The sequence below is a fragment of the Hermetia illucens genome, chromosome 6 (genome assembly GCF_905115235.1).
Source record: "Hermetia illucens chromosome 6, iHerIll2.2.curated.20191125, whole genome shotgun sequence".
Lineage (NCBI taxonomy): Eukaryota > Metazoa > Arthropoda > Insecta > Diptera > Stratiomyidae > Hermetia > Hermetia illucens.
In genome coordinates, this window is record NC_051854.1 from 49961401 (window position 1) to 49989384 (window position 27984).

A 27984-nucleotide genomic window follows, 5' to 3' on the forward strand; every position below is an offset into this window, starting at 1 on the left:
GAAAGTGATGTTGACACCCTTGTTCTGCAGTTTTTCCACTAATTATAATCTATGCTTCGAAATAGGAAAATTACTAAATAAAAGAATTTAACATTTTCCCCAAAAATCGCATACCAAATTTTCTGCATCGAAAATATAAACCGCTTCGAAAGTTTGGGGGTAGTAGTATTTCCTGTCAGTTCTGCCAATCTCACCGTACAAAACCCTTTGGCGCCAAACCATTTTGTCATTAACATTTACGGTGTAGTGTTTTGATTATGAAGAAATAGTTCGGTTCGGAATATTCAGTGAAAATGCAGGACGATAATACTGAAATAGATCAAGTTGCAAACGGAGCAGAATCTGGATCAGATCAACCCCGGGAAGTAGATCAAAATAATTCCGGGAGTGACCTAAACGAGACCGACAAATTGCATATCTCATCAGATTTTGTTAATGAGGACGACGACGATGATGATGATGATATTGTGCCCTCAATTCGGCCGAAGCAGAAGAAGAAGGCGTTTAATATAATGGACAGTGACAGTGAAAATGATGAAGAGCATAAACAGTTTGCCGAGGAAGAAAATGAAGATGAAGAAGGAGATGGGAGTGACGACGAAAGGAATGTAAACAAAAGTCCTTTCCAAGGGGATGCAGCCAAAAGTGACAACGAAATTGATGACGATTCAAATGAACCAGAAGAAAGCAGGAAAGATATTCCTGCCGCGAAACAGTCCCCGGTGCCTAAGTATAAGTCTCTTATCGATTCGGACACAGAAAGCGAACCAGAGCAGGAGGAAGTGGTGGAAGATGAGCAAGTGGAGAGCGACCAAGAGGATGAAAATGAAGACGAGCCTCAAGAAGAAAAACCACCTACCAAGAAGAATGAATTGCCTAAAAGAGTAAGTAATTTCTGCAGTAATTGTCCCCAATGCATGTTTTCGTCGGATATTACTTAGATGTATTTGGAGTGGTTAAGCCTTTTGAGTTGGGATCGTAAAGCCAGAGATAGCTGATCCGTAGTCTCTGTTTTGAATTATGGGGACTTGATAGAAATACACTTTTTCGAAATTCAACTGCGTAAATCGTGTTTAATAATACACTTCAAGCCTCCTCTTGTTGTAAAACAATGCCTCGAATATGGACTATCCTCCCGGCCACCAACTTTGGCAATCCAAAACGGACTATCATTGATTTCTTGAATGTGCACACGCTCCTCGAGAGCGGTATGGATCCCCACAAAACTCGCTTTCTCTCACTCAAGCTGGATATTCTGGGCCTAAACGAAGTGAGATTGTGGAGCTCTGAAAAGTTCTGCTCTCCCTTTTGCCATATTTAACAGATGGCAATGTGCTTTTGTACTATGGAAAGCGAAGTAGTAGCAGATGGGAATAAGCTGATCCTGATCGCTACCACTAGGCGCGTTCTCGTCTTTTTCTTCAGCCTTTGTCCCGTTCACAAGCAGGGTCGGCTTGTCGTGATCGGTTTCCCCATTATGTTCTATCAAATGCCTGATCTGGATGCAATCGCGAGGCTTTCAAATCCCCATTCAGCGTATCGTGGATTGGTATCCACGATGGAGCATAAAACCTGGGAAATGCCTGGTGAACCAACACCAATAGCTCTACTACCAAACCTTATCTCCACCTCCATGTGGTGACCGCTGGGAGCTATTTCTTAACGAAAAGCTGCAGACGGAGAAGATGAAGGTGAGTCTCCCGCGCCTTGAAACGGAACAATTTGTACCACCAGGTCCGCCAGGTTGGGGGCTGTATAGGGCTGACAATCCTACACGGAAAATAACTTGTTCCGAAGCCACAACAGGAGCCTCGGACTGGACGGATTACACAACGATGAACCCGACAACGACAAAGGAATAACTATTTGCGCATTTTCTTATGGAACGTGCGCTCCCTGTATAGAGATGCAGCTACCAAGCAGCTAGCCGATATCCTGTCCCAATATAGGGCTGGTGTAATAGCGTTACAGGAGATGCATTAGACAGGGACTGGTTTCCTGGAGAAGAGCCGCCACACCATATATTATAGTGGCCATCCAGTAAACCATGTGCTCGGAGAAGGTTTCTTAGCCAGCCAAAAAATGAAACCTGCTGTAAGCGAACAGCAATGCACTCTGCGCTTGCTAGGCAAGTTTAGAAATATAAGCCTCATTAACGTTCACGCCCCTACGGAGGAGACTGCAGAGTCGGAGAAGGATACCTTCTACGAGGCAGTACAACGAACCCTCGAAGCCTGTCCCAGATATAATATCAAAATCATACTTGGGGATTTTAACAGCCAAGTAGGGAAGGAGCCCGCATTCAGGCGATACGTTGGCTCCCATAGCTTACACCAAAATACAAATGATAACGGACTGCGGATCATTTAATTAGCAGTGTCACACGAAATGGTTGTTGGAAGTACCTGGTTTGTGCGGAAAGCGGTCCACAAACGTACGTGAACCTCTCCAGACGGGAACACTTTCAACCAAATTGGCCACGTGTTGATCGAACGCCGCCACCTCTCAGCCTTGAGGAATGTCAGAACATATAGGGGGGCCAATATAGACTCGGATCACTATCTCGTTGGCATGGTGCTCCGAGATCGAATAACAACACCACCCAGAATCCCCTCTGACAATCAGGTGAGAGTTAACACTGAAGCCATCCACAACACAGCCCTCCACAACACCTATAAGAGGGAAATGGATGCCGCAGTAACCGCAGTCAATAGAGATCCTGGAGACGAAGCATCAACAAATGATCTTCACAATCACCTGAAGAAGGTTATCATAAATACGGCCACAAACATATTTGACCCCAGCCGCAAAAAGAGTCGGAACGGCTGGTTTGGCGATGAATGTAAGCTAGCAACGGAACGGAAGAATGCTGTATACCGAGTAATGCTTCGCGGGCACGCGCAGAGACTTATCACGAACTCCGTCGAGCGGAGAAGCGACTTCACAGATGGAAAAAGGAAGGCTGGGAGAACCAAAAGGTCTGTGAACTCGAAAAGTACAGGGAGCAACCACACCAGTTGCGGAAATTTTACCAACAAATCAGCAGGATTAAGCTTACCTCGATTTTCATCCTGCCGAGACAAAGAGGGAAATCTGATTTCCGACAGAATGGGCATAGTGGAGCGATGGGTTGAGTACTTTAATGAACTACTGAACAACCAGAATATCGGCGAGTTGGAGGTCCCGCCAACTGAAGACGACGGACAAATACTGCCGCTACCAATTCATCAGCTTAAAAATCATAAGTCGCCAGGAGCCGATAGAATTACGGCCGAATTGGTTAAATATGGACCACCAATTACACCAAGTGGTTCAACAACTTGTGCTCAGAGTGTGGGACAGCGAATCAATGCCTGACGACTGGCAAAGAGGCATTATCTGTCTCATACATGAAATGGAGATATCACACAGTGCAGCAATTATAGAGGTATCACGTTGCTGAGTACCATCTATAAGATATTCTCCGCTATCTTGCTAGGTCGGATAGCCCCATACACCCAGAACATCATTGGCCCATACCAAAGAGACTTCACTCCGGGCAAATCAGCAACATCAGATTTTCTCTCTGCGGCAAACGATGGAAAAACTGTTGGAATATGAACATCAGTTGTACCATCTCTTCATCGACTTTAAAGCCGCCTATGATAGCATAACCAGGGTAAAAATGTACACGACCATGAGAGAATTCAGTATCCCGACGAAATTGAAAATGCTGAGTAGGCTGACCCTGACCAATGTGCGAGGCCAGATAAAAGCAGCAGGATCACTCTCAAGACCATTCGACATCAGCAACGGTTTACGATAAGGGGATGCCCTAGCATGCGTCCTCTTTAACGTGGCCCTCGATAAAGTGATGCGTGATGCTGAGGTCAATGTAAGAGGTACGATCCTCTTTAACTCCACCCAACTACTGGCCTATGTTGACAATATCGACATCATGGGAAGAACGACCCGAGACGTACAAACTGCCTTTATCCTCATCTTGGGCTGCACATTAATGAAAGCAAGACAACGTATATAGTGGCAACGTCAGCACCGAAGACGGACCAACCAACAACATCAAACCGCACTGGTCAAACAGGAAGAATAAGGATAGGAGAATACAACTTTGAGACCGTTGACAATTTTTCCTATATAGGGTCGAAAATCACAACCGATAACAGCTACGATGATGAAATCGGCGCACGGTTGTTGGCAACCAACAGAGCCTATTTCAGCGTACAAAAACTGTTTCGCTCGAAACGTCTCACCATAAGGTCAAAGCTCTTACTGTACAAGACAATGATCTTGCCAGTCTTCATGTATTCCTCGGAGACTTGGGTTCTTAGCAAGAAGAATTGCGAACATGAGGATGGACTATTCCGTAGCCTACATAACGACGAAATCTATGAGCGATACCATGACCGTCAAGTTGTGGATAAAATCCGGCTCAATAAGTTACGGTGGGCGGGTCACCGTACGGATGAGGATCATACTCAGCCTCAGCCCGGAAAGTCTATAAGGGCAATATCTATGGTAGAAAAAGCAGACGAGGCAGACCCTGCCTGAGATGGAACGATGGCGTAGGTCAGGACGCCAAACAGCTTTTAGCAATATCGAATTGGTGGACCTCGGCGCAAAACCGGGATGCCTGGAGTTCTTTATCAAGGCAGGCCTAGACCGGATACCGGTTGTGGCGCCGTTGATGATTATGATTCAGCGTATCAAGCCACCGTTGTTTCGGCCGACCTTACACTTACCATCGACTTTGATGTTCAGACCTATTTTGGTAAGTGAATTTTCGTTAGCGCGAATTACGTGACTATACCATCGAAAACACCTCTCTCGCAATTTTTCCACGATCGGATATCCTCATTTCGGATGTGATCAAAGCGTGCCACGCCACTGTTCCAACGCAACAACTTCATCTCCATTACCGCAAGATGCCTTTCATTGTCTTTTATAGTCGGCCTACACTCAGAACCATAGAAGGCGACAGGACGGACGACATTGCGGTAAATTTTAGACTTGAGACGTTCCTTGATACTCGATCACAAAGAACACCCGTTGTGGAACGCCACTTCATCCAGATTGCGTTAATGCGTGAAGCAATTTCATAATGCTGTTCTCCATAGGCTGATAGAGTTGACCCGAGGTATTTAAATCGCTCAGTGCTGGGCAGATCACTGCTGCTGACAGTGATTGTGCCCGTTTCATGGGAATCGGTCGTCAAAAATTCAGTTTTGTTTAGATTCAATCTGAGACCGTGTTGCATGAGGCGATCATTCCATTTTTGGACAAGTTGCTCGAGGTCATTTTTGATATCAGATGCTAGGAAAACATCATCTGCATAAAACAATGTGTAAGACGCTGGACGTTGGATATCCCGTGTGACAGTGTCCATAACAAGAACAAAGAGGAGTGGTGAGAGGGCGCTTCCTTGATGAACACCAAAAGAAACACGAAACGGTTTTGATACACCCGCCATACTTCGAAACTTTCCTTTCCGGGTCATGGTAGAGCAATTGAACCCAGCGCACGAGTTCTTCTGGTACTAAGTGTTGTCGTGAAGCATACCAGATGAGTTCTTTTGGCACACGGTCAAACGCTTTCTCTAGATCCAGAAATGCAATGTAAAGAGGGCGATGCTTCTCACGGTGTTTCTCCATGAGTAATCGCAGTATGTATTGCGTCGGTAGTTCTGCATTTTTTGACAAATCCGGTTTGATTCACGGTTATTTCAACGATTTCGCGAATAAGGTTGTCAAGAATGCGTTCCAAAATCTTCATGGTATGGGAAACTAACCGGATCGGACGGTAATTTGAACATTCTGCTGGACTACCTTTCTTTTTCCATATTGGAAAAGTGACACTTTCTTGCCAGTCAGATGGTGTTCTTCTTCCCTGACTAACCCGATTAAAAAATTCACTGAGCCACAGTATTGGATCCCAGCTCCTCGCTTTCCAATGATAAGATGCGATGTCGTCAGATGCTGTGGCTTTCCCCGGTTTCATTCGTTTTATTGCCTACTCGACTTCAGTTGCGTTGACCTGTTACCACCTGCCTTTTCACCCACATGACCATTAAGGTCGCCGGCAATGATGATATAGTCGTCAGCAGGCACGTGATAAGTCTTTTCATCGAGAAGTTGCCAGAAGGCATCTTTCTCGGCATCAGGTCGACCTGTCTGTGGTGCGTATGCCGTGGAAAAGTGAATAGTGCGATCAGCTGATATAATGGTGAACTTCATCAGCCGATCATCAAATCGTTCGACTTCTTTATTGGCATCACGGAAAGCCTCTGAGATGACAATGGCAAAACCATACAACAACACCATATTGCGTCAAGAACCCTTGCCCATTTCTCGACAGGACCGGGGCCCGTCCTGCCGCGTCGACTGAGGTGGTCGCCCTAGTTTTTCCGAGGCTTATTACTCGATCTTATCTGATTTATCTCTTTCCTTGATCTCAGCATTTTATTTTTGTTTTACTGAGGATAGTACTGATACAGTATTCTTTACGGACGGATCGAAGATGGCCTATGGAGTCGGCGCAGGGGTTTTCTCACACACGGTGTATCCAAGTCGTATGGCCTCCCAGGTTTCGCCAGTGTATTCCAGGCGGAAGTACTGGCGATATTGGAAGTCTGTCGATGGCTGGAGCGTGATTCGAGCCCCAAGCGTAACATAGCCATTTTAACCGACAGCCAAGTGGCCATCAAGGCCTTGTACTCAACGACGACATCTTCCCGGCTGGTAGGACAGTGAAGAGACGCGCTCAACCGTCTAGGCGGTACGCTCAAGGTCACTCTCCTCTGGGTAAGCAGGCGTAGGCACATAGAAGGAAATGAGCGGGTTGACGGATTGGCCAGGCAAGGCTCTGCTCTTAGCAGTCCTTCGGCGAATACAGTCGATGTTTCGCTGGTGGCTGTCGGGGGCCGAGTCTACTCGCACTACCTAGCAGCCGCGGGCCTGAGATGACGAAGGCTTACAAATTGTGCCAAGTCAAGGAGAATTTGACCCGCTTATAACATAGCCCGATCACGAGAGCTCCTGTGCCAGACACATGCAAATGCATTCAAGATTACGGCGGTCTGCACGGGGCACTAGCCCATAGGAGACCATGCCATTAGGCTCGGCATACCCTACATCTCGCATTGCCGAAGCTGCGGAGAAGGAAGGGAAACCCTCATGCACTTTCTTTGTGATTGCCCAGTTGAAGCTGTGGACAGAGAGATTTCTAGCTACAGGGTGGGAGAACTGCTTTCCTTCATGAATGCTACGGGCTGGCTCTGAAGTTCCGAGCCGGCTGGACTCTGCCTCCCTGCTCCCATAACAACAGTCACGGTCTTAGGAGTTTGTGGCATCAAAATGGCGCACCAAAGCGCTAATTGGGCTCCTCGAAGCGGCCACTGATACCTACCTACCTACCCCGAGGATAGTACAAAGTATGTTGCCTCAAACCCTCCTCCTTCACCTGGGCTTGGGACCAGCATACTATATTAATAGCATGGCGCGTTCTCGTGACCTAAGGAATATCATTGTGATCGTAATGGGTGACAACACTTCACTGGGAAATGTAATGAATAAGCACGGTCTTGGCGACCGTAACGATAATGGTGGGAAGTTTGCGGATTTCTGCAGCTTCCACTGTCTCGTCATTGGTTTCACACTGTTCGAACATAGAGCTTCAAATTGACTTGAATTGAATTTGGAAAAAGAGGCAAGTCAAGTTGGAATGAAGATAAACACCACCAAAACCAAGGTTCTCAGTGTGACGAGTCATCGCACCCTCTCTATCTGCACTAATGGGCAGAGCATCGAAGGTGCCGATCAATTTTTATGTCTAGGAAGCGTGATTTCTGTACCCTGGTCTGGTACTATTTCAAACGAAAAACTTGTTCGGTGCGCACTCGTACACACTGTGGTCGGAAGGTGAAAGTAATAGTGGATAGGACACAAATTAAGGAGGGGCGACAATTGCATTGTTGACTACGCCATGCAGTGAAATCCGCTCTACCTAGATGGCCGACAGATGGTTCATCACAAGGGCACTTGGCGTAGAACAGAATCAGGTGAAGATCCTTTCAGGTAACCGCGAACGATGGCGCGTGGGTGTGGTTACGCGCTATGCCCCACTAAGAGGTAATTGCATATAAAAATCTCTTGGACGTTAAAAATGCCTACTGTTCTGTTTCATATAACTAGTCCTTAAATATGAAAACAATTAACCTCTTCTAACTTTTCTTTAAGATGTCAGCAAAACAAGCAATGGAACAAATGAAGGCAATCAAAAGCGAATCTCAGCGACTATCCAGGGAATCCTACATCACGTAATTGGTATAGTCTAAAACATTGTTCTGTAGCTAAACTTCTTTTTTCTAGAATCCCTTATCATGAACCAAAGCAATATTCATTGAAGGAATTTATGAATAGAAAGACCATCGCCAAGCCTAATTCCAGAGAATCTCAAAAACAATTCTCCCTTAAGATGAGTCAAGAGGAACTGGAGGAATTTGCGTAAGTGATTTTTTAATGGTTAGAAGGTGTTGTAAATGTTGTTTTCTCTCCCTTAGGAGGCAATTAAAAGAGCGTGAAGAGGAAGCGGCAAGGTTTTTCAAAAGCGATGATAAGAAAAATAAGACACTAATCAAAGAAGAGTTGAAGGAAGAGGAAGAAGATACCGAGATGCAAGTCAGCGAGCCAAAAACGCAAATTACATATCAAGTAAATGAAGAAGAGAGTATGGAGGTTGAGAGCTTAGCCCAAACAGATAAATTAGCACAGGAAAAACCAACAAATGTATCCCAAAACAAGGTAGAGTCGAGTGTTCTCGACGAAGAGACTGAACTTGTGGAGGCTCCTATAAGCGGTAGTACTTCAGACCATCTCTTTCCAGTTATCTCATTAATAAACAATGTTATTTCAGAATCACAGCAAAGTAAGGTATTTGATAGCGAAGTTGATGAACTATTTACACCAGGTACTCTAGAGAGTGTGACTATTCCTGAAACGGAAGAGAACGCACCTGAAATAGAAACAGAAAAAACCGAAATCGACAGTGTAAAACTATCTGATACTGAGCAGAGTGCGCCTTTGAAACTTTCAATTACAGAGAGTATACATGAGGTGCTCAAGGAACGTAACGTTGTTGAAAGTCCTGTTCTCAAAGGCAGCCCCAATATGGTAATTGATCTAGAAACAGGAGATGTAGTGCCTTTAAGGCCTTCGGGAGTGGATCAGTTATTTCAACGTTTTCTTAAACATTCCGCGAAGAAAAAAACTAAAGAATTTACAAATATGAGGTAAAGTATTAATTTTTAGAGACTTTAAAAAATCAGCTCTTCAATTTTGACCCGTTTCTAGTATTGTCTCAACGGAGAATGGAACCCTCGAAATCACTAACGTAAATATAGCTGTTAACGAAGAGGAAAATAAGGAACAAAAACCAGGGGCCGCATACACCAAACTCAAGGATAACTTAATGAAAGTAATTATGAAAAGAAGGAAAGAAGAATTTCAGAAGAAGATTCAACAAAATCAAGGTCAGGATAAGGAGAATGGAAAGGAAGGATACGAGGAAGAAATGGAGGAGTTGAAGGAGGAACCCTATTTAGACGAAGAAGAGGAAGAAATTTTCGACGAGGTAAATTCAAGTTTCTTCGCCAGTTTCTCGATGTGATGTCTGAAATTCAGGGCGCCATTAATTGGAAGATTTTCTACATTAAATATTGTTTTAATTGTATAGGGCGAAAATGAACTTGACGAAGGCGAAGATGAGGCAGATAATAATGAGAAACCTGACAATGTCACCGACGACGAACACGAAGAAGATGAAATTCAAAATTCCGAAGCAGACGATGAGTACGAATCAGGCGAAGAAGAGAATGATGATGATTCTGACGACGATGAGCTACCAGAGCCCAAACCTTTTAAAACAAGGATTATATCTAATTTCGATGATTCTGATGACGAGGTTGAAAAGAAAGGTAAAGACTGTTGAAATCTTGATTAGCTTGTAGTTTGCGGTTGCTTACTTTGACGAAAGCAATTTCTGGTGTGCAAAATCGAATAAGTAACCTTTTTCCCTAACTTTTTCGTGTATCAATTGAAAATTCAAAAATAACCAATTTTCAACGATGGCATACTTTCAGAATCCTTGAACATCAACACGGCTAGTCAGAAAACCGATCGTTTATGGAGTGAAGAAACGAAAAATAATTCAGTTGAGGAAGATGACTTGTTAGAGCTTTGTTCGGGACGTTTCGATGCAACCCAAAAGAATTCTGTAATAAGTCAGATTCCGACCACGCAACCTGAGGATGGGGTAGATGAAAGTGAACTTCTGGCACTCTGCTCGGGAACATTCCATGGAACTCAGAGTCAGGTAATGAAAACTACATTTTTAAGAAAAATGACTGAATGACTGGAAAAATGATGATAATCTCCTTGTTGGCTGAACCCCGGAGAAGCAAAGTACTCAAATATGGGGTATCACTTGGTAGTAAAATCGTTCGCAATATTTTTTGTTGTAATCAAATCCAGGCCAGCACTAGGGTGGACAAAATTATGGGAAATATATGCGTTGGGGTATTTCATGCGGCACGTCTGAAACTGAATCTGAATAAAACAGAATTTCTGACGATTGACCTCAATGAAACAAACCTTGTCACTGCCCCCTGCAGAGAACTGAGCGATTTAAATATCTCGAATTAATGCTATCAGTCAATCGTGAACTTACGTTATGAATCGCTTCAATCATGAGCGCGGCTCAAGTGAATTGGCGTTCTTTGTACGAATGAAAGAGGCGTCTTCGGTGGTATGGACATGTAATTCGCGCTGACTAGAACCCACTCGCCAAGGTCGGGCTGAACATTGTCATCCAGACCACGATGGCTTTAATAGTAATTTGAAAGTCTCTTGCAAAATGGTACAATCGAGGAAAACGAGCCAACCCGCTTCTTAACGGGACAAAGGCTGAAAAAGGAAAACGATCATCACGCGAGAATTAATATTATATTAGAAACGGATGAAGTGGCGTTCCACAACTGGTGTTCTTTGTGATCGACGTATCAATGAACGTCTTAAATCTAAAATTTACCGCAATATCGTCCGTCCTGTCGCTCTCTATGGTTCTGGGTGTTAGCCAACTATAAAAGACAATGAACGACGTCTTGCGGTAATGGAGACGAAGATGTTGCGTTGGACTATTGGCGTCACTCGTTTTGATCACATCCGAAATGAAGATATCCGCTATCGTTCTGGGGTTGCACCGATCGTGGAAAAGTTGTGAGAGAGGCGTCTTCGATGGTATGGTCATGTAATTCGTGCTAACGAGAATTCACTTGCCAAGATTGTCTACCGCACCACGAAAGAAGTTGCATGTCGCGAGCCCTTCGAGGGGCGTTAACGGTAAGCTTTCATTCGCGTTGGCAAGCAGTTTAAGAGGTGAATGGTGCACTTGGTCATGTTTCTTTGGTTTGGTAGTGTGGAATGGTTCAATAGGCCACATCATCCTTCCGTTACCATTCCAACTAGGCCGATGGCGTTTGCTTATTTTCCAACCGACTCTTAGCGTCTGGTTAGATATTTCTAGAGTTGGAGAAGGTGGACTGGAGACAAATACCAACAAAACCAAAGTTCCCAGCCTGATATGCCTTCGAAATATCGAGGGTGTCAAAAGATTGTATGTATAGGCAACGTTATTTCTCCCGACGGCGGCACTGAAATTGTTGTTCGACGCATTAACAAGTACGCTGTATTGTCCGAAAACGTGAAATACAGCTAAAATCACCAACATTAAGTTGAGACTATTCTGTTTCAAAATTCTCTCTGTGCTGCTATATGATAGAGCTCCAATCTTTGCGGGCGGAGCTTCACAGTCAATTTCGCCAATTTTTTTAAGTTTTTGGGATAGCTCTGCCCTCTAAGTCGTTGTCGGCCACTTAGGTTGATCGTCTGATCCTCCTACCCATTCAGGTTCATTACAAATGGCGCCCAACGTGGGGCACAACGTTTCCTGGATTCAGACCTCATTCTTATTTTGCAGGTCTTCTGAATCAAGTGGAAGATAGGCTACTCCGAGTCACTACTTCGTTTGGTGGTGTCGGATAGAGAATCAGTAGATTCTCAACAGTGTTCCCGGCTAGGCCCCACGTACACTTGCCTTCACATTTCTAGTGTTAGATTTCACGCCTTTTTCCCCGGAAGCAAGTGTTCCTAAGCCTCAATTTCCCTTCCCACCTTGTAACGTAGATTTTTCTACCCTATCCTTGGTAGAATACCATAAGAGCTAGTCTTTTGTTGTGTTTGTCTTTGAGACTTAACGTCTCGTAGGTAATTGCCTTCCAGAAGCCTCTTTCTATTCTTTCTTCTTCGTAGGGATGAAGTGACGGGTGAGATGAATCCTTAATGGAATATGGAGGTAGTCGGCTACATGCTGTGCCGTTCCGTCCTCAATGATTCATTTTCACTTTGTTCTCTAACTTCAGACGAGGAAGATTGAATTCTCGCGATCCCTTTTAGCTTGTTTTTTTATTTAATACTCTGCAACGGGGAGCAACTCGATTGTCGCTTCTTCATGACCAAAAACACTGTGTGTGGAAGTTTTCTGCACACAGATGAAACAAATTATGAGGTTGCGATGGCATTTTGGTCATCCGAGAGTTTTGCGGGAATTGAATAAGGAGTTGAACATTTAGAGAGAGAGGAGTCCTCAGGGTACATTATTTCTTTACTTTTTGGTTGGTCATCATTTTTTTTGCTTATTTCGGTTATGAAGACATTTTTCTTTATTCGATTCGATTATTCTTGTTTTGGGTGATTTTCTGGTTGATAACGTTGCGGTTTATTTTTTATTTTACACTTTTCCTCTTTCGGTGTAATTAATAAGAAAATGTCCAAGAACGATGGTGACCCTGTATCGAATGGAGACGAACGAGAGGCAAGGGCCTGGGCGTCGACCCAAAAACGGGGGGGGGGGGCTTGAACAAGGCAGCATTGAACTTCGGCAACCTTCGAAGACTCCGCCTATCCAGCGACAAACAACACCCAACAGGGAACTTCTAGCACGGCGGCTCAAGCTAGAGGACCATATGATGTGACAGCGGAGTCGCCGTCGATGTCATATCTAGAAGCCCGATTGATGTCGAGGCTCAGTATTTTCGTTAAGGTGTTGGACGAGGAACAGCGCTTAAGATTCCTCCGAGAATGGATCTTTCCCCCTTGATCGCGGCACTCAGGTCCGGAGACTTACGGCTTTTTTTTTTATTTTTCAATGTTAGCTCGTGTTCTGGTTGCTATTCGTTAGGCCGTCGCGAATTCCTTATGTTGTCTATTTTGAAATCTGGTGCGGAGTCACGCATCGGAATAGACAACGTGTAATTTTGTAGTAATGAAGCGTGAGGGATCAAAGCGCTCAACGCCCCCCCCCCCTCTCTCTCTCTGTCTAAAATCTGGAAATGCATTTAGCTCTATACAAGAGACTGTTCTGCCCTAGAGTTCTTTGGGAGTAGCACATGGAAGGGATCACTGTCTCTCGAAAAGTTCCAAGTCTTTGTGAACGTCTGTTTCCGACGATGCATCGGAGTACGCTGGTATCAGAAACTACTTCAAAGAAAGAGCTTATTCGGAGCACAGGCCTGTGACTCGCGGACGATGTGGGTAGGTCACATAGCAAGGAGGGACGACATGTAATGGAACCCATTCTCGCAAGATGGCCGACGGGTCAGCCTAAGAACAATTGACGCAGAACAATAGAGGGGGGAATTGATACGTATTTCAGCGAACCGTGAACGATGACACATAGGTTTCGTTGATGCGCTATACCCCACAAAGGGGTAAATAACAATCATTGTATATAAGATTTGCGTACGCCGGTCATTATTTCGTTGTGGAATGCATAGCGTTGACCAATTGAGCACGACTACTGAGTCAACCGCAAGTCAGCAGGTTATGTAGAGAGAGAGCTAATGTATCTTAAGATTTTGTCGTAAGTAATGCATGTGCATAACATGCGACATTGTGCTCCCGCTAAAACTTGGTTTGAATGTAGCTTACATTAGCGTAGCGTCACAACTCTTAAAAGTTTCATGATTCTATGTAAAACTCCTTCAAAAATGTTGACCTTTCACAGGTTTACGATGCTGATCAGAATCAAAGTGAAGCAATTCCAGTTCCCAAAAGACTAGAATCATCAGACGAAGAAGCAGAAGAAGATACTGAATTGAAGGCACAAGTCAAACAGAAAAAGGTCCGAAAACTGGGTTTTTCAGATGACGAGGAAGAAAATGAACAGATCGATCTGAAAGATGACGAGGATCCTGTCGATGATCTCAACCAAGAAGACCTTGAAGAGGAGAAGGAAGAACCAATTCAAGAATCCGAAGTCGAAGATCGCCTAGAAACTTATATTGACTACGATTCTGAAGAAAACGAGATTGAAGTGGCAATGACGAAAAAAGATCGCCAGGAGAGAGCTACGGAATTTTTCGAAAAAGAAGCTGAACTATCCGAGTCAGAGTGGGGAAGTGCGGATGAGGATGAAAAGGGAATGGATCGTTACGATATGGAATTGGCCGATGAGGAGGAATTTGATAAAGATAAGCTACAAACTGAATTAGGGAAAATTCATATGTAAGAAAGCAAAGCTTTTCTATTCGACCTTTAAGTAATTCCTTGTGCATGACTTTACAGGCGACGAGTTCTCGACGATGACATTCGTGAAGTGAAAAAGCTTCAAGAAATGTTCTTTGAAGACGAGGAGAATGATGGCGTTGGTCGACAAAGGCAGTTCAAATGGAAAAATTTAACTGGCGGTTTCGAACTAGACACGGATGCTGGCGGAGAGGTTGACGGCACACAAGAAAATGATGACGAAGGGGATGAGGCTTTGTGGCGAAAGATGCGTTTTGAGCGTGAAGTGCTTTTACAAGAACAGGCGGAAAAGGTAATTTAGTTGATTGTCTTACTTGTACTAGTCACTCAGAACAAAATGAATTTTTAAAATATCCAGTTAGGAACACCAAATTCAACCCTGAAACCAGCAGTCACTACTTCAATCGGAAAAAAATTAACAATTGTTGACGTCAACTCTCCCGTCACAGCAGCTACAGAGAAATCGTCACCGTTTTTAATAGCAAAAGGGATGATTTCAAACCGAGGATCATTTCTCATGCGCGATAATGACACACTATCAAAATTAGCAAATATAACTAAATCGGGCGGAGAGCAAGAGACTGGTGCAATACAAGTTCGTACAGGGAAGGCAAAGAACTTTGTATTCGCTTCGATAAGTTCAACAGAAAAGGAAAACGTAAGATATTTGTTTATAAGTAAATAAGTTGCTACAGAACCTTTTTTTTTCAGTCTATGAAGCGAAAAATGGTAATCAGCGAGCAAGAGCCTGAGACGAATTACAAGAAAAAACTGAAAACGAACATCAAAAGCAAAATTCGTCTTATAGATCATCTGGCATGATTTTTATTTTTATCGGACTTAGTTTTTGTAAAAATCATATTGTTAAGGATTAAATTAATATTTCAAGTGGGATCTAGAGTTTTTACTATCTACTATGCCTCCATATCGTCGGGAATTTCAGAGTCTTCCACTGACTTTGTTGACGGGACGTACACTTTGAATGAAAACTTCGATTTGATGAATGAGCCCTAGAAAAAGAAGAATGATTTGTTGCTGTCGACATGAAATATAAGTTTCTAACCATACCGTATTCAAAATGGTACATTCATGTTGGGTGGTGCAAAATGGTTGACTTGGATCTCCAATCACCACTAAGTCTGGCAAAGGGTATAACGACATCGCACTATCATAATCCCAAAAGATTGGCAAAACTATGGGACTAACCGGCGCCAAGTGACCCTGACAGATCAATGTTCGGGCAAACTGAATAAATTACAATTGGAAATGTTATCTCTTGTTTGTCTGTTTCCTTACCAAAACTATCTTACATGGTCTTCCAAATGTTCCACATCCGGAAAATGGTATGTATTCCTGCACAATTTAGTTACCAAATCAGCACGACATATTGCAATTTGCTGAGTACAATATTGCAATCGACACGGGTTTGTGGCTAATTTGGTTCGCGGCCACTTTTGTTTCAGTCCGCCAACAAGCGCTTCCGGTATCGGAGCACGCGGCAATATGTTCGGAGCGGCTGGATCTTCTGCTGCTGGAACCAAAATCAAGTCCGTTTGCTTTTTCAATCGATCACATGTGTTGGCCAATTCGCCCAAATCTTGGAAAAGTTGTTTCAGCTTGTATAGGTTGTTGTCCGGTTTGGCAAAGGGACCCATCAGCACAATTGCTATTGGCGGACAGTCATCATATCCTAGGAATAATAGCTTCAGCTTTTCCATAACCAATGGGTTGTCTAATCGTACGTCTGACAGGAATACGATTGTAGCTTCAGTATTAGCCCTTTCAATTTCTAAAAGCCGCTGAGAATATTTTAGTAGATTCTTCGAATCACCACCCCACGAGTTTTGAGTGCCAAAGAATGCACGACTGCTTTGAGCGGGTTCTGGTGGTGGAAATCCCAATCCGGCAACTTGGAGGACACCATCTTGATATTTACCCTCGGCAAGCACAAAGCAGCCTTCGCAGAAGAAACCGGAGTGATATCGTGCGTTGCTGAGGTCTAGTGGAACGGCACCTGTGGGATCTTCAATGTAAAATTTACCCTCTGTTAGTTGCGTAAGTAGACCAAGGACTACTGCTTCTGTAACTTTTGATGTAGACAGAAGAGTTTCGACGGTGTACAGTTTGAATTTTTTGAATTTTGCTGTCGTACATTCTATCGCCGGCGAAAATAACTCGTGTCTGATCGTCTTCTGGAAGAGAAGTGTGTATCTGGAAAAGGATATTAGAAATAATGGAATTTGAGTTAATTTTATGTAATATTGAAGCGATTAAAGTGAAATATGATTTAAAAACACAAAATGAGTTTACTCAGGAGGTTATATGTTGTTTACTCATTCTTCCAGCTCTGAGTCTTCAATGAAGGTTTTCACCATTGAACCTTTTTGGAGTTTTTAAGCAGCTTTGGATTTGACAACGAGCAGCATTAGACTCTTATTGATGTTCTCTTGTTGGTTTGCAATTAGCAAAAATTTGTAGGAGAGAAAATTGTTGCTTTCTTCGTTTAAATTAAGAAATTCATAGTAATGCACATCTGATTTCTGTATATCATTGATCAATATGCTTGCAATAGCAGCTATTTTGATGTTCCCGTTCTCAGAATGTCCCTTGCCTAAAACTCTCCTCTTGACAGTACCTCGTTGGACACAGTCGGCTTTGTTGACTGCAGATGGCAAAAACTCAACATGCGCCAAGTCGAGCAGGATTTGGCACTCCTAGCCAGATCGCGAGGTCTTTTGAGCCAGACGCATGCAAATCTATACAGGTAGAAGTTGCAGAGAATATTTGCTATTGCCAGGCTCTAGCCAGAGCCGGGTGCGTCCTATGCTCTACAAAAGGCTGAACCAGGGCCGTATATACATATATAATGCCCACTATTTATGCAATATTTCAATAAAGGGATATCAATTCCACAGCATTCTAAAAGAGAATTTCTGCAAATAGCGTTTGTTATTGATTTTCTTCGGAAGAAAATATAAGCATACAGTCGCCCCGACGGCCAGGGAATTGTCCGGTTGAAAGGAGTGCAATTTAGAAATTCCAGTATCTTTGTATCTTTGAAATCGCTGCTAACGCGTAGAACAACATCAAGTTCACGCTTCCTAGATACACAAACTGATCCACGCGTTCGATGCTCTGCACATGAATACAGATAGGAACAGTGCAATGACTCTTCTTACTTTTTTGTTCAAATCTAGTGCCATTTGGTCAAGGTCCATGACTCGCTGAGAGAGTAAACAGATGTCAGCAGCGTAGTCGAGTTATTTGAGGAAAGATGTCATCATCCATTGAACTCCTCCACGTTCTTAGGACAAGGCAACATGAAAAAGAAATAATACCGTTGGCAAGACGCATCCCTGGCGAACTCCGGTTTACAACTCAGATTCCTCTAGGATTTTACCTCGGTGTAGCACGCGACATTAAGTGCCATCATATGTACCTCTGATAATAATTATTAATTTTCCCGAAATGCCCCTACTGCGTCTTGCACGCCAGATACACTCCCTGGCCACTGTCTCGAAATCGATGAAGAGTAGGTAAAGTGAACATCTAAACTCCGTGCACTGCTCCAAAATTCTTGCCAGGGTGTTGAGGTGGCCCTTGATCAATTCCAGGATTATTTTGATTATTATCTTTACTTTGGTTATTTCAATTACGTACTCAAGACGGATGCCCTGCTTTGTAATTTTAACGAGCATCTCCATCTTGCACTCTCTGAGAAAGATTCCAGATCCCCAGCATTACCGTACGAGTGGAAATAGCAGATCTGCAACAACGACGGTCAAGCCCAACAGCTTGACACATCCAGGAGACAACTCCTAAATCTACTACTGATCGAAAAGTGGTCATCCTGATTGCTAGAATGGTGCTGGCCAGTTGAAATTCACCTGACCTCTGCGCTCGAACAATATGCCTCCAATGACAACTGCCCATCGTTATCGTTACGGTCGCCGTTTCCTCATTATATGTCCGAGCAAGGTGTTCTCAGCTCCCACCTTGGTATTCAGGCCACCCATCATGATCTCAAAATTAAGTTTAGGAAGCCTCTCCAAAACTGCGTGTTATTGTTCATAGAAAGCATCCTTTTCCCCCATATCGGAAGTCCCCGTTGGTGAATAGCACTGTACAATTTTGATTCTCCTTAACCTGGTCCGCTGGGTTTTTAGAGTGCAGAAGTACAGCATCGCAAGAGGGAGAGTTGGAGAAAACGAACATTCTAAGAACCCTCGATATCATTGACGAGGAGCGTGCACACATCCCAGAAGCTAATCATACGCCAAAGATCAAAGCCGTGAGGTCTCTGTCCGTGGCGTTGTTGACGTATCAGTGGCAGAACAGTTTCGAAATTTGCAGATTATTAGCCAACAAATCACTATCCCATCTATCTTTAGCCACCTTTTACGGCAAGCACAGAAGACTTAATGTATTCTTAAACCCCAATTCACAAGGCAATTTGTTTTTGTTTAGTTTATACGTAATCATGTGACTGAATGTGAATGAAACAACATTCTACAACGCCATAATGAATACCGAATTCTTCATTGTCAACACTTTAAAGCACACGTGTTGTGGTCGCAAGATTTGGGAACTCCACCTTTCTGCCCATAGGACTGGCTTGAATACACATTTTCCAGTCAAAAAGTGGAACCGCAAAAGTATATACACTTCGCGGCAACACATAGGAAAGTCGAACGAGCAAAGAAAAGCTGAAAGTGGATTAATAATTTAAAAAAAACTGAGGCACATTGTGGAATGTGATTGTCCCGCGGTAATGTGATTGTCCCGAGGATAGCATGGTTGCAAAATAGATTTGTGACCCTCTTTGCCAAAATGGATGAGCGAAACGCCGACCAATTAAGTAGCTCTACTAAATATTGAGGGCCAAGCTTCACATAGCATGGTGATCTCAAGTCTAGATAAAGGAGGAGCGTTTGAGACTGGGGTGCATGCTCGAATGCTGTTAATTCGATTGACAGTGGCCTCCGTGGCGGAGCAGGCCGTGATTTGAAAAAAATAATTGAATTTGAAAAATGAATTTAGTATGAAGTCAATTTTAAGAAAGAGGCTATACACAAAGTTTTTAGTTCCTCTTCCATTTTTTATGTAATAAAGTTATTTACATTTTAAAATCAAATAACGTTTTATGATTGATTTCCTTCTGCGGTTTTAACCCAAAAGCAACAAGTTTGTAGACTTATTAAAGGATTGGCAAAATCTAGAAGCGTGGTCCGATCGAAACCATATTTATCGCTACCAAGCTGTACTCTTGAAGAAAAGGTTTGGCGAATCGAGTTGCATTGAAGTCCTGCGGAAAGCTCAAGATTTCCTCGAGTGAGTTGCGTTGAAGACTTACGTAAAGTTCAAGATTTCCTCGAGCGAGTTGCATGGAAGACTTACGCAAAACTCAAGATTCTCTCGAAGGCAACGTACTTTGTACTGTTCACAGTAAAACAAAAATAAAATGTTGAGATCATGAAAACAGATAAATAAAGTATTATAAGAGTTACTCCTCTCTGCTAAATCCTATTTGATTTCTTGGTGACAGGTTCTGCGAGAGGTCGACCAAAATAGTGACTGCATTCAATGTTGTTAACAACAAAAATGATCGGTTCTGTCGAGAAAAGGTACTTAACCCATGAGCGGCCTCAAGACGCAAATAATTTATTTCCGTCCGGGCTAAACAAATACGTGTATGTATGCCAAATATTGACACCGTCAATTGAAAAACAGAGGAACTCGCAAGAGCCTTTCAGAAAAGCTGTATTGGTAGTTACGCTCTATAAGAAACTCGATGGTGTTGTGCCAAAAGCTGTAATAATACTCGAACGAGGTAAAAATGCCTTTAAACTTCTCTATTTTGTTAGCCCACACACTTAATATGGTATTTGCAATGTTATCTCCGTGATGCCATTAAAGAAGTCGAGCGATTTGATGACCGGTTGATGAGGCTCATCATGGCAATGAGAGTGGCGGGCGTATAGTCATGAGAAAAGAGAAAAAATGTTTTCACTTACACCATTATCGACCATTACGAACATCGGAAAATCGCATTTGCTGGGATTGTTGTCAACGGGACTGACGTTGAAGAAGCAATAGAACGAATTAAATGGAGGAAAACAACAGCATCTGACAATATTGCATATGCTTGGAAAGCGGAGAGTAGGACATCTAGTGCCGGAAGAACTGGTGCGCAGGTTTAAATTGTTCTACCACGATCCGAAAAATAAAGTTTCAAGTGTGACGGGTGTATCAAAATCGATTGATATCTGGCGGTGTTCATCGAGGAAGCGCCCTCTCATCTCTTCTCTTTGTTCTTGTTATTTTCTTTTGGGGTAGGATTGGTGAACGCATTTACGCACAGACTGTTTGACTTTCACAACAGTATGCAGTGGGACTACCATCTAAACACCTCTCTGTCATCAGAGAACTAGCCTGGAACCATTTAACGGTGACCCTTTCCTAACTTCGGTCGCCTTCAAGTGAGGGAATTCCTTTCACCGACGGGAGGGAAGAAGAGGGAGTTGTTAGCTCAGGGAATCACTTGCCACCCGGTCCCTGCGCCGGTTGAACTCAATCTTATTCGCAACAAGAAGAGCCCGAAAAAAATACGCAACACGACTCTATCTCCCAGCGATCTTCAGCACCTCTCTGGCAATGTTTTCTGTGTGTCTGAATAAAGCTGCTGACGAGATTGTGATTTCCGTTATGAAATTGTCTCAAGTATCAGCGCAACGACATATCAACAAATGCCTCGAATCTAAAATTTAACGTAGTATCGTTCGTCCAGCCAGGATTCAAGTGTTGGCCACCTATAAAAGGCAATGAACGCCCCCCGGTAATGGAAACGAGAATGTTGCGGTGGACTAGTGGCGTAACACGCCATGATCACATCCGAAATGATGATATCCGTGATCGATATCGGATTGTGGAAAAATTACAGAGGTGTCTTTAATGGTATTGATTTATAATTCACGATACCGAGAATTCACTTCTAAGATTAATCTGAACATCGAAGTCGATCGGAAACGATGAAAAGTCCGTCCGAAACAACGATGGTTTGATGCGCTAGATGGTAATTTGAAAGTCCCGCGACTCCACTCACATCATAGTCTTAACCGAGTAAAATGACGCAACCGCGCACGAGCTGACCCCGCTTCTGAAGGGGACAAAGGCTGAAGAAGAAGATCTCGTTCCTTTTCCGAAAATACCCGGGAATACAAATGAGGTATACTATTAATTTGCAACTCCATTTCGGAATCCGCGGAAGACAAATTGGGTGACGTGACTCACATAATCACAACTATTATGGGAGGAAGTGTTCGAAGAAACCTGCCCACTCAAAACACCAAAAAGCAGAAACAAAGGAAAAAAATTAAAAAGGAAAAGATTAAATTGTTCTTTAAATAATAGTAATAATCGTTGGCGCAACAATCCAATTAGATCAAGGCCTTGAAGTGTGTTAGAGCACTTCATTCAAGACCGTAACGGTATACTACAGGATAGCTTGTAGGAGGCAATGTGGTCAGCATTACGCTCGCCCGCGATTATTAACCTGATTTGACTCAGGTACTCATTCACAGCTAAGTCGACCGATATCCGACACCAAATCGCGATACAATTCCCACTGCCACCAGTGACACTTGAACCGCGACCTTCCATACGACAGCTCTGTGCTCTATGCGGACTCTTTAAATGCCGAATAAAAATTTTTTATTACTCATAAAGCGGTATTTCGGGAACCAGTTTAAAGAACGATTTAGCCTTTTTCTTTTTAAATTTTTTTTCCTCGCTAAAAAATAAGCCGAACAAAACAACATACATAACAAAAGAACAAAAGGAGAACGACAAAGGTGCTCTTCAATCGTGCTGTGCAGTCTGATTCAGCCGCCGGCTGGAATCTGTATAAAGGCACACAGAAAACTCTAAAGACGAGCTTAAGATCGGCTTTCTTGGGGTAATCTCAAAAGTGAAGCGGATCCTTGTTAAAGAACGTAGCCAGAAGCTGGATTATTTAAGTTTACATAGCGGGAGGTACACAAAAAGGGATAAGGAAATGGTAAAACATTTGCTTGAAGTGGACTTCCCAGGTAGCATCCAAAATAAACCGAGAGACTGTAATCTGACATGTAAAGTGGTATCATTGGAGCGAGTAAAATCGGCGTTTAAATAGTTCCATAGATACAAGTCTGCAGGTCCGGATGGCATCATTCCTGCGCTAGTGGGGGGTCTACATATTCGGAATATATGCCGTGCATACCAAGCACATGTTTATATTCCTAATAACTGGCGTGATGTGCCTAAGGCGCATTCATGGACGTCGAAGATGGTTTCAATGGTGCGGCAAAACAGTAAGGAATCAATCTGGTGTTAATCAGTTGCATTTTTCACATGCAGGAGTGGAGAAAAATCTACATATTGGTCAGCAAGAAGTATACTGAAGCAGGATGTCTTAAGGGCTGCTCACAGGGAGGGGTTCTCTCACTTCTATTATGGTTCCTGGTAATGGATATCAGTTCTTGGAATACAGAAAAGTCTTCGCGCAAGCAAGAATGGTTTAGTTGCAACCATTATCGGCAAGTTTCCAGACACGGTATGTGACCGCTTGAATGCAATTCTGCATGAAATCTACCTGCAACAGACACGAGTTTTCAGTTGAGCTAGCAAAGAGGAACTTTCATTTTCCTTCTCTGTGAGGGTGGGGGTTTTGCCCTTTCATCAACGGAGCAATAACCGATATCCGGTCTAGCTAAGCTTTAGTAAGGAACTCCAGACATCCCGGTCCACGGCCACGGTCCATCAATTTGATATCCCTAAAATCTGTCTGGCGTTCATCTCAAGCAGGATTTGCCTCGTCTTCTATTTCTACCGTAGAAAGGGCAGAAATCCAGCTGGGACAAAGCCCAAGCTGTCGTGAAAGCACCATATCCAGGAATAATATGAGAAATCATGCAGACTACTCTGGCGTTGTAGGACCTCGACTCGGGGGCTTTCAACGCAACGGATTCATTGGATGTATACATCCTTAATAAAAGCCATTCTGATGTACGCATGCATCGTCTGGTGGTCTAGACTGAGCTTTGCTAACAGTAGGAAGCTGCTAATGCAGATTCAGAGGCTCGATTGCCTAAGTATTACTGGAGCAATGAGTGCTACGCCGACTGAGGCACTCGAAGTTGTCCTAAATTTACCCCTCATTTATTTGGAGGTGAAACGGAAAGCAGTCAACGACGCATATAGACTCGATACCGTTGGAAAAATGACGACCATATTCCAGGTGGAAGTATATGCCATTTCATTGGCAGCAGAAAAATATTTGCGCCGAAAATGGCAGGGTCGCATCATTCGAATCTGTTCCGATATCAGCACTAAAGAGCAACAACATATCAGGCTAGTTGGTGTGGGGTTGCCACCAGTTGCTGCTGAAACTTGCCTGACTAAACGAAAAATTTCTGATGTGGTTGCCAGGACACTCAAACATCTTAAAAATAGTTACATAAGGAAGGACACGAAATGCGTGAGATAATCGTCGATTCCAATTCACCAACTTTCAACATCGCTAAATGATTAATCCAAGAATTTTCAGCCCTGGGAAACACATGTAGCAAACACGCAATAAGGAACACTAGTGAACTCACCAGCAAGCTACAGGAAGCAGGGCACATAAACACAAACGAAGCGATGGTATCATTCGATGTTAAAGCTCTGTTCCCAAACATACCGATTAAACCAGCTATTCACCAACTAGAAGTTTGGCTGAATAAATTGAACAACACAATAGATTGGAGGGCCAAAGTGAGATCATACACAAAATTGGCGTCGCTATGGATGGGTGAAAATTATTTTACATTTCGTGGGAAATTCTATAAAACCACAGCAGGAGTCTCCATGGGCAACCCAAAGTGACCACTGGTGACGGGAGGAGGATTTGGTTCAGATATGTCGATGATATATTTGCCATAGTGGAAAAGGACAAGGTCGACAACATGTTAACAGAAATCAATAGGATACACCCGAAGATCCAATTCACAATGGAAAAGGAAGAACATGGATCTCTATCAATTTTGGGCCTACAAATAATAAGCAACAGCGGAAAACTCGAATTCGAGATACAGAAAACCAACGGCAACCCAAAGAACGATACCAGCAACTTCGGCTCATTCAATGGTATACCGGCTCTGCACATACCCCTTAAACAAGGATGGCTTCCATACTTGATACAGCAATCAAGAATGGTTACACGGCCGAAATAATCGAAAAATTGATTAAGAGAAAGCAAAACCAGATATGGAAGAACCAACATTCAACATTCTTTAAACAAGAAAGCACTCTTGTCGATACAAAATAGGTGAGTATACGGTTGTCCAAATACTTTTATAGAATAAAATCCTTTTTACGAAAATACAATATAAAAGTGGTCGGTTCCAGCAGAGACGCAACACTTAAAAGACAATTAGGGACCGAAAAGGACCCATTAACGGAAGAGGAAAAAAGTGGAATTTACAAAATCAGCTGCAATGATTGCGAGATGGTCTACATTGGCCAAACAAAACGCCTCATCCAAGAAGGAAGTAGAGAAAGGAGAAACACGAGGAGCCAACACGGTGCGTTCTTCGGTGGCGATGCACGTCATCGACGAGGGTCATTCTGTAACGAGGCCAAATCTGGAGCTGATACGCCAAGTGAATAAGCCGCACACCTTGGACGCATGGGAGAGCTTGGAAATATTGCGAAAGGATGCGTCAAAATTGATGAACACAGATGGAGGGAATTGTGCATCGAGGCTAATTAAAAAACTCGCTGACAAACATAGGGGCCGCACCACCCACTAACTATTGATAATTGGTGGCCATTAACACAAAAATTATAAGATCATCCCTACCTGCATGTGGACCTTTTTACGTTTTTCTCTTTACCTTTTAGAATGGGTACCCACATATGGATCTCTTTTAATTAAAAAAAGGAAAAACTTCCCAATGATTTAGTAGCTTAAGTACTGAGGAAGAGAGTAAGTAGCTCTCGAAATACGTATTTACTAACTACAGGGTGCGGCAGCATAACTTCCTTTTTTAAAATGCGCGCCACTCAGTTAGTTGATGTCATAGCGGAGCGCTAGCGGTCTCGTTCAAGAGGGGATACTGTAAAGTTTTGTCCCGACACGGTTCAGTCGCCATCATGCGTTGGAATAGTGAGGAGCGTGCCTTTGCCGTTGAGGTTTACTTTTCAAGCGGATGTTTGGTTATTGCAACACAGCGTGCATTTCGTCGTGTGGGTCGGTTAACAAACAAAACATGCGCTACTGGGCTGACACCAACCTTCGAGAATTGCATCAAAAGCCTTTGCATTCACCCAAAGTCACAGTGTGGTGTGCAATTTCCTCAGCTGGAATTATTGGTCCCTGGTTTTTTGAGGAAAATGAGGTTACAGTGACAGTGAATTCGGACCGGTATGTAAACATGCTACAGAATTTTTTTTCCCACGGCTAGAAAATTTGGATTTGTGGGACACTTGGTTCCAACAAGACGGTGCAACAGCACACACTTCAAGAGCATTGATGGCTGTTTTGAGGGAACACTTTCCAGAGCGCCTTATCTCAATTAGAGGCGATTTGGAATGGCCGGCACGCTCTCCCGATCTGTCCCCTTGTGATTTTTTTCTATGGAGTTTTTTGAAATTCCGTGTTTATGTGAACCGTCCAAGAACCCTACGAAATTTGAAGACCAACATCCAAGAAGAAATTGCCAACATAGCACCTACTATGCTAACAAGAGTCATGGCAAACGCCAGAAATCGGTTTACGCAATGTATGGAGAATGGGGGACGTCACCTAACAGATTTGATCTTCAAAACAATGTAAATAAAAACTTTAGACATGTACCTACACTATAAAAAATAAATAAATATTTACCGATGCATACAATAGTTTTTATTGAGTTTTGAAAAAAGGAAGTTATGCTGCCGCACCCTGTATTAAAATATATTGTAGTACGAGAAAGCTACCTAGTTTTATTTTCGCTCAAACATCACTGGTAATGAGGAGGCTGACAATGGTGGGGCCAGAACAAGCTTTTGGCATCCGACCATCCACTATCAAGTCCACTCTGTAGGGTGGAATTGTAACGATTCACGCACCCGAGTGGAGAAATTGGAACTCTTGCCGGCAGGTGAAAATCCTTGTGAAAGAAGCTGGGGGCGCTAGAGCGGCATTTTTATTGTCCTCTAAGAAGTGTGGCATGAAAATCCTAGTAGGGCTTTTAACGGGACACTGCTCCGTAAACTACCATTTGGAAAAGATTAGGGTGGTGGCTTCGGCTATATGCAGCCAATGTGAGGAGAAGGGACGGCTCTGCACTTCATATGGAGCTCCCAGGCCTCCTCACATCTCAGACGCTTTGGTAAAGCTTTCTTCGATGAAGAATCTTCACACTCTCTGCCTCTGGAGAACGTGCTCAGATTCGCAAAGCCATTTAGCGATTTATGGGGAATAAACTGGGTCTAACAAAGACCTGAGTGCTCGGAACTTCGGCTCCTCCCATTCAACTAAACTAACATTATTTTGCTGCGGGTCCCTTCTTTTGGGAGAAACTTAAAGAACATCGAACGGTTAAAGAATAATAAGTAGGCAGCTGTACCCTAGAACGTGTTAATAATCTTACCGATCTTTGAGGTATTTAGTCTTTTTTTCAGCTGTCGGTAAGAACTCAGTCGTTCCAGTGTAAGGCACGAATTTCTTCCTCTGTTTACAATACTCGAATCGTGGCACATCGAATGCATTTATCAAACTGAAAACCGTCTCTCCACTGTCCAATCCAACACGATTTATATCCTGCAACATACAATATTAATTTATCCGTACTTTTCCCAACAATCGGCATACAAACATTAATAGCTGTTTCGATGTGATGTTGCTCGACATTTATTGAGTTCAATTTTTGGGTTTGGATGTTTTCGGTTATCAAAGTAATCCATTTTTCCCGCTCCTCCGGATCAAAGGAGAGCAGCTCGTTTGCAAGAAATAGACACGGATCTCTGAAATTTTAATAATTTTAATTCACGAAAGTGGAACTTTTCGTTGTTTTACTGTACTTACGATCGTATAGCAAATCCGCTTAGTTTAAACGCTGTAAATATTCTCTTCTTTAAGGCACCGATCTCATCCATGTTCGCACTGTTTTGACAGTCACTGTGTCCGCAATTGGCGGGAAAATTACTTTCAGGTTAATAAAGTTTTATTGAGTTCCATTTTAAGATACAATTGCAAGTTGAAATTGTAGCAAATTCTAATACAAATATTCGAATTTGTATGCTGAATCCATGCCGTTTCTTCGAAATTTTCAACACCTCCCAAGACGGT

General features: G+C 43.1%; 2 protein-coding genes across 2 annotated transcripts; one reads left to right on the forward strand and one right to left on the reverse strand.

Annotated features, from left to right (window-relative positions):
- The first annotated feature begins 226 nt into the window (after positions 1 to 226).
- LOC119658818 (claspin) lies at positions 227 to 15525 on the forward strand. Its single transcript, XM_038066542.1, has 12 exons — positions 227 to 884; positions 8232 to 8311; positions 8364 to 8498; positions 8555 to 8850; positions 8908 to 9283; positions 9345 to 9624; positions 9727 to 9967; positions 10133 to 10365; positions 14113 to 14612; positions 14673 to 14925; positions 14992 to 15291; positions 15345 to 15525. Exons 1-12 carry the CDS (start codon positions 294 to 296, stop codon positions 15453 to 15455), a joined length of 3396 nt encoding a protein of 1131 aa, XP_037922470.1. The 5' UTR covers positions 227 to 293; the 3' UTR covers positions 15456 to 15525.
- LOC119658819 (DNA polymerase epsilon subunit 2) lies at positions 15439 to 27981 on the reverse strand. Its single transcript, XM_038066543.1, has 6 exons — positions 27721 to 27981; positions 27512 to 27659; positions 27287 to 27456; positions 15944 to 16844; positions 15702 to 15878; positions 15439 to 15643 (listed from the first exon to the last, which is right to left on the reverse strand). Exons 1-6 carry the CDS (start codon positions 27789 to 27791, stop codon positions 15548 to 15550), a joined length of 1563 nt encoding a protein of 520 aa, XP_037922471.1. The 5' UTR covers positions 27792 to 27981; the 3' UTR covers positions 15439 to 15547.
- Between the last annotated feature and the right edge of the window lie 3 nt (positions 27982 to 27984).